This window comes from Lolium rigidum, chromosome 6 (assembly GCF_022539505.1).
Source record: "Lolium rigidum isolate FL_2022 chromosome 6, APGP_CSIRO_Lrig_0.1, whole genome shotgun sequence".
Taxonomy (NCBI): domain Eukaryota; kingdom Viridiplantae; phylum Streptophyta; class Magnoliopsida; order Poales; family Poaceae; genus Lolium; species Lolium rigidum.
The window spans coordinates 50,316,782-50,323,751 of record NC_061513.1 but is presented as its reverse complement, the minus strand read 5'-3'; the positions used below and the strand labels follow the sequence as shown (position 1 = coordinate 50,323,751).

At 40.4% G+C, this 6,970-nt stretch overlaps 1 protein-coding gene across 1 annotated transcript; it reads right to left on the bottom strand.

Moving 5' to 3' along the window:
- Positions 1-734: 734 nt before the first annotated feature.
- Positions 735-1,462, bottom strand: LOC124660068 (factor of DNA methylation 3-like). The gene is made up of 2 exons (XM_047197861.1): positions 1,368-1,462; positions 735-1,158 (listed from the first exon to the last, which is right to left on the bottom strand). Exons 1-2 carry the CDS (start codon positions 1,395-1,397, stop codon positions 934-936), a joined length of 255 nt encoding a protein of 84 aa, XP_047053817.1. The 5' UTR covers positions 1,398-1,462; the 3' UTR covers positions 735-933.
- Positions 1,463-6,970: the final 5,508 nt, after the last annotated feature.

Genomic DNA, 6,970 nt, shown 5'->3' with positions numbered 1-6,970 from the left:
TTTTATATCGCAACATAAAACACAAAAACATTTAGTTGCCCAAAAATGATCATATCCACAAAGTCACACACACCTTGTATAATCTCTAGATTATGGTTCATGAGCCAGTCTATTCAGCTCAGGACCACTAGCAGCAGACAAAGAGCAATTTAGGAATTAGGTTCTAGTATAGAATATCTTCTTTTTTCTACACTCTTTCCCCCAGATAAGTGCTCCAGATATAATTTAGATGGACACGAGTGACGATTCACTCAAAGATTAGCATGCATATTTGTAGTTTTTCTCACCTCAATCAGTGGGTGTTGATGAGACAATAAACAACTTACATGACTGAAAGGGTGATGGAGTGGGACCCTAGCCAGGTATAACAGAACACAATTTCAGAGATAGACTGGGAATCTGGGATTAATCCCAATCTGGGGTTATCCCGGCTGACCCAAGGGGATTGGTTGTCAATCCCAGCCACAGTGGGATTAATGAACGGAGCCTGAGGGAGATGTCTATATGCTGTGCAGTGAGTGCAGGGTGTAGTTTGTCTGCTTGGGTGAAGAGGATATTGCGGGAGAGCACAACATGTGGCACTAACCATTGTCAAGGTTGAGCTACTCCGCTCCAGCTCAGTTGCTGCTCTTAGGGCAAGCATCACATGCATATGAATGATATAGTAACAAAGACGAAAGAGAAACCTAATTACATTTCTGAGATTAGTACCAGCATCCATGCCAAGGCCATAAAATACTAGCATTAGGTACGCACTAGCTAGCGAGCAAAAGGTGACCAAAGCTAATTAATCTAGTGGCATGGTCATAAAGAAGTAGTGAACTACTACAGAATTCTAACTAATCCACTAGCACGACGACTATATTAAGTCAAGTGCAATGCTCATGTTCATGTTTCCTGAAAGCCTGCAGAATAACAATTGGCAGGTGGGGCTCAACGCTTCCTCTTGAGTGATCCCCACTGTTTTATGATGTACTCGATGGCCTCTTTCAATGTTGCTCTCCTGTCATCCTTATAGTTCCACAACACCTTGTCAGGGAAGCATCCGCTGGGGTTGTGCTCATTCAATGCAAGCAGCGCCTTTACTACTGAGGTGTATATTTCTTCACCGAGCTCTTTTAGCTTGAGAAGCCTGTCATCGTCCTCATTGAGAATTTCCTGAATCAAAGAAAATAAGTTATGTCACCTTCAGTTCGAATCATAGAAATATTTGCAAGTTTATATAAAAAAGGAATGTTTGCAAAAGAAGATGGAATTGAATTATAAAGTGCTCCTAGGTTTCCGAGATATTGAGGAATCAAGGTTATATATAAGCTAACAAGGCTAAGAAACTAAAAACAATGGCAGAAGGCTTATAGTCTACATACTGTATATTTATCGCCATCCTCGACTACCATAAAAGGATGCCATTCTGGGTTTCTAAGTTCCTTTTCCCATTCTGAACAAAGCGTAGCAGCTTTAACTTGTGCATCCTCTTGTGATTGAATATTTCTGCAAGCATTTGCAAACACTTTGTTATCCAGCACACCCATCTTTTTGACGCCTATATGTGTCCGGCCATTTGTAAACTGCTCAAAAGCCTGCAAAACATTCGGTAGACCGACCACGAAGAAATTAGTGATAAATATAATGTGATATTTTGTGGAACTATCAAGTACACTCATCGTAGAAATCATTTATGAACTTGTATCTACCTAATTCTCCTTGTATTCACAAAGAAGATATCAGTTGCCAACTTACTTCTATCAGCTTCTTCCGAGCATCTTGCTACTCGTTATTGCTCTCTAGATCCTTGGTAGTCAGTACCTTGAGAAACTCCATTGCTTCCGTGTCAACATCTTGCTCACCAGGTTGTTTTGTTCCCGCGTCAACCTGTTTGGATGTGGCTTCGATCATCTTAGGTCTCACATTGATCATCTCGAATACCCCATCATACTTCTTCAATTTGGCATTGATCATTTCGGATACCACATCAAACTTCTTCTCTAGTTTGTCTTCAATCATCTCTGATACCACATCAAACTTCTTCAATTTGGCATCGATCATCTCAGATACCGCATCAAATTTCTTCAATTTGGCATCGATCTTCTCTGATGCCGCATCAAACTTCTTCAATTTACCATCCATCATCTCGGATATCTCATCAAACTTCCTCTTCAATTTCGCATCGATCATCTCGGATAGTGCATCAAACTTCTCTGCTGCCATGTCAATCTTCTGGCACCTCGCTTCAACCTTCTCCACGTTGGAGTCGGACTGTGGGCAACTGAAAGGATCCTGATGTCGCCTAGAGGGGGGGGGGGGGGGGAATAGACGGTTTAAAACTTTTACGATATGGGCTTAACAAATGCGGAATAAAACTAGCGTTTACTTTGTCAAGCCCAAAGCCTATATACTATGGTTCACCTATGTGCACCAACAACTTATTCTAAGCAAAGGTTCACCTATGTGCACCAACAACTTAAGCTAAGCAATACAAGCAAGTATGTGATAGCAAGATATATATAACTTCAAGCACGATGGCTATCACAAGGTAAAGTGCATAAGTAAAGAGCTCGGGTATAGAGATAACCGAGGCACGCGGGAGACGATGATTTATCCCGGAGTTCACACTCTTGCGAGTGCTAATCTCCGGTGGAGAGGTGCGGTTTCTTAGTGCTCCCGAACGCCACAAGAGGCTCACCTTGAGGTGTGGTTGCTCGATGCACACCAACGCCACAAAGGCCTCACCCCAAGATGCGGTACTCACACCACACAGCGAACGCCACGAAGGTGCCTCACCTAAATCTCCGGTGACCCTCGCCACAAAGGCCTAGGTCACGGTTCCACTAAGGGATTTCCTTCGAGGCGGAAACCGGGCCTTACACAAAGATTGGGGCACACATCCACAACTTAATTGGAGGCTCCCAACAAACCGCCACAAAGGCCTAGACTCCGTCTAGGGTTCCAAGAACCCAAGAGTAACAACCTTCTTGTTTTCACCACCACGAATCACCGTGGAGAACTCAAACCGATGCACCAAATGCAATGGCAAGAACACCACAAAGATGCTCAAATCCTTCTCTCTCAAATTCCAACAAAGCTACAAAAACTATTGGGGGAATAAGAGAGGAAGAACAAAGAGGAGAACACAAAATCCTCCAAGATCAAGATCTAGTGGGTTCCCCTCACAAAGAGAGGGATTTGATTGGTGAAGATGTAGATCTAGATCTCCTCTCTCTTTTCCCTCAAGAATATGCAAGAATCATGGGAGGAATCAAGAACTAGGGCAAGCTTTGAAGGACAACAATGGAGGGGAGAGAGAGAGAGAGTGAACCGACCAGCCCAAGGAGGAAGAAGGGGGTCTTATATACCCCCTCCCAACGAAATATGACCGTTTGGGACCTCCCAGGCCGGAAAATCCGCCCCCGGGCCGGATTATCCGCCCCCCGAAAATCGCCCCTGGACTCGGGCCGGATATTTGGCCGGATATTGTCCAAAATTGGCATTCGGGCCGGATTATCCGCCCCCCAGAAAACTGCAGAAACACCAAAACTAAAACGGGCATAACTTTAGCATCCGGACTCCGATTTTGATGATCTTGGGCTTGTTTTAAAGCTAGGAACAAGCTCTACAAGATCATGCAGGAAACCATCATAGTCCAACAAGGGAGGATAGAAACAAATGATGAAAGGTTTGACCTATCTAAAAAAGACATACCGGTAAAACCTCCAATCTTGAAAATGCAACAAGTTGCCCATGCAAAAACCATTCTCAATGAACTAGAGCTTGTCATGAGAATAAGCACAAGCTCTAAAACATCACATGGATAAGATCCAAATAAAACCAAGAAAGATGATGAACCAAACTCGAAAACGCAACAAGTGATCTATGCGAAATCCGTTTTCGATGAACTAGAGCTTGTCATGAGAATAAGCACAAGCTCTAAAACATCACATGGATAAGGTCCAAATAACAACAAAGAAAGATGATGCAAGGATGCAAAGGTTTGAACTCTCTCCGAATGATACGATCGAGTTACTCACTCGAGAGCCCTCTTGATAGTACAACAACTAAACTATAAACCGGTCTCCAACTACACTATGAGACCGGTGAGAAAGAAACCCTATCAAGAGCAAACCTTATACTTGCGCATTCCACTTGAGCTCGATGACGACGATCTTGACCTCAACAAGATGGAACGCCTTTCTTGCTTGTGTTTGCTTGACGAAGTCTTGTGGATTGCTCCCCCATAATCCACCATGGGAGAGCTTCTTCTTCGGCACATCTTCACATAACCATGACCACCATGTGGATTGATCCCCCATAATCCACCATGGGAGAGCTTCTTCTTCGGCGCATCTTCACATATCCATGATCACCATATGGATGGCAAGACTCAAGCAAAGGATCTCTTCGAGATGACTCATCTTGAACTTGCACTTCATTTCTCCATGGCAAGCTTCAAGCTTATGAACTCTTCGAGTTGGCTCATCTTGAACTTGCACTTCACTTCTTCATTCTTCATCATGTTGATGTCTTGAAGTAACTTGAGGGCTCACTTCATCTTCATCTTCAAGACATACTTGACACTTGATATCCTTCATCAATTTCTTCTTATTGCAACCTAATACAAACATGTTGATGTCTTGAAGTAACTTGAGGGCTCACTTCATCTTCATCTTCAAGACATACTTGACACTTGATATCCTTCATCAAATTCTTCTTATTGCAACCTTGAAGCCAACATATGGTTCAAGAATTGCCTATGGACAACTCCTACAAATATAACTCAATGCAAACATTAGTCCATAGGGATTGTCATTAATTACCAAAACCACACATGGGGGCTCCATGCACTTTCAATCTCCCCATTTTGGTAATTGATGACAATCTCTTTGAGAGGGTTTATATAAGGAATTTAAGTAACAAATAAGTTGAATATATAGAGCAAACTCCCCCATAATATATGCATGTGTGAATGATCTTGACTTTCATTGCATATATTGGCATTCAAAGCCTAGTGGAGTTTCCTCTAAATATTCAACTATGCAAAGCAACAAGATGCAATGCAATAAAGGCACATGCTTAAGCACAAAGCAAAAACATAACCAAATTCCCTTAAACCCTCCAAACTTCTCCCCCATTGGCACCAACTGCCAAAATGGGTGAAAAATTTAGAAGGCCAATATAGTGAGAGTTCCTCCATAGCGTGTGCATTTCTCATAATTTGAGTGGAATCAAATGCACATATCCAATGACGAATATTAGGAAGGATTCACACTATAGATAGGATCAAAGATTGCAAAAAGATAATAAAGTCAAGAAGCTTCAACAAATGAAGCAAGCAACCAAATGAACCACAAAGTGGATACCAAAAGAAAGATAGATATTATGATAAGATCAAGAAGATTGCTCTAAATAATATGAGGAAGCTCCCCAAGGTTTGTGCATAAAACTAGACAATTTGCATTGGAGTATAAAGTGCACAAACATGGAATCATCACTCCCATAATATCATTCAAAAACAAAAGATACCAAGTGAATCAAACTCTAATGATCACCACAAGATAGTGCTCTAAATCAAATGAGGAAGCCCCCAAGGTACATGCATAAAATAAAATGTTGCATTTGAATAAAATATGCATAACATGGAATCCTCACTCCCTCATTTAAAACACAAACATTTGTAATAGATCATAGATAGAAAAATAAGCTAAACACTTGCAACAAACAAATAGTTGAGCAACAAGTAAGAGGCATCATAATAAAAAGGCTCAACCAAGATGATATGTGAAAGGCATGATAAAGCATATTATAAGACTATTACAAGGATGAGCAAAAAGCATCATCATAGTCTTCAATGAATTATATTGCTTAGCATGACCAATCAACACGCAATAAATAAATAAGATATCAAAGCGAGATGTATCATCTCTTATGTGTATAAGTTTCTCTAAGTGGGCAATATCACAAAGATATTTATCCACAAAGAAACATACACACACAAAATAGATACGCAAGAAAAATAGTATGATATCCAAGACGAAGCCATGCAATATACCAATAAGAATTTTTGCTTAATAGCATGGCCAAAGGCTCAATTTTATCTTATTGTACATTCATGAACTTCAACCACAAACAAATAAAATACATCACAAATATCAACAAGGGATAGAAGATAGTTGGGATGCATTTGAGAAAGGCAACAAGTATCACAAACGAGGATACCAAAAGAAGTAACTAAATTTGCACTTTCATCTATATTGCACATGTGAGAGCCTTGAGGAATTGATATGCAATAAAATTTCTAGATAGGCATAGTTGGGATGGATGAATCATGAGCATGATTTAAAATACTTCCCAACAAATGCACTCATCTCAAATTACTCACATTCACAATAAAGAGGTTTCATTAAGACTTTTGCAAGAAGCACAACATTTGCAAATCAAGAGATTCATGCCAAGATGCAACCATAAGGTTGGATACAAGAAAAGTATGCATGAGAGGATACTTGTTACCAAGATAGCATTGGTGTCGATGTAGTAGATATGTGTTCGTTGACCATCCTAGTTTGCCTCAAGTTACCATTGAGTCACCACTTCTTTCCAAGAGTGAGACAAGCATCCAATGCATATCCATTGTACCTAACACAAAGGTAAGTACAAAATGGTCCCCAAACTAATTGGGTCCGAAGTAGTTAGACACACTACAACATATAGGACAAACTCCACAATTCTATGTGCATATAGATATGAAATTGAATTTCATGCACATCTTAGCCAAATTAGGATTTGATGTAGTTTACCCTATATATTGGATCAATGAAAGTGACACATGCCATAAGATATACATATATTAAATATGCATGCACAATACTTTCAAGGACCAAAGGAAGATACAATTTGGACAAAACACCAAATAAATCAAGAGACAATGGTTGCCCAAATTATATCAAAGAATCAAATCAACACAAGATTGACTCCAAAG

Excerpts from the sequence above, each read along its gene's own strand:
- LOC124660068 (XM_047197861.1), bottom strand. The coding sequence starts at position 1,397 with ATGGTAGTCGAGGATGGCGATAAATATACA. Across the intron at positions 1,159-1,367 it reads AGGATGGCGATAAATATACA|GAAATTCTCAATGAGGACGA; the intron begins GTATGTAGACTA and ends TCTTTGATTCAG.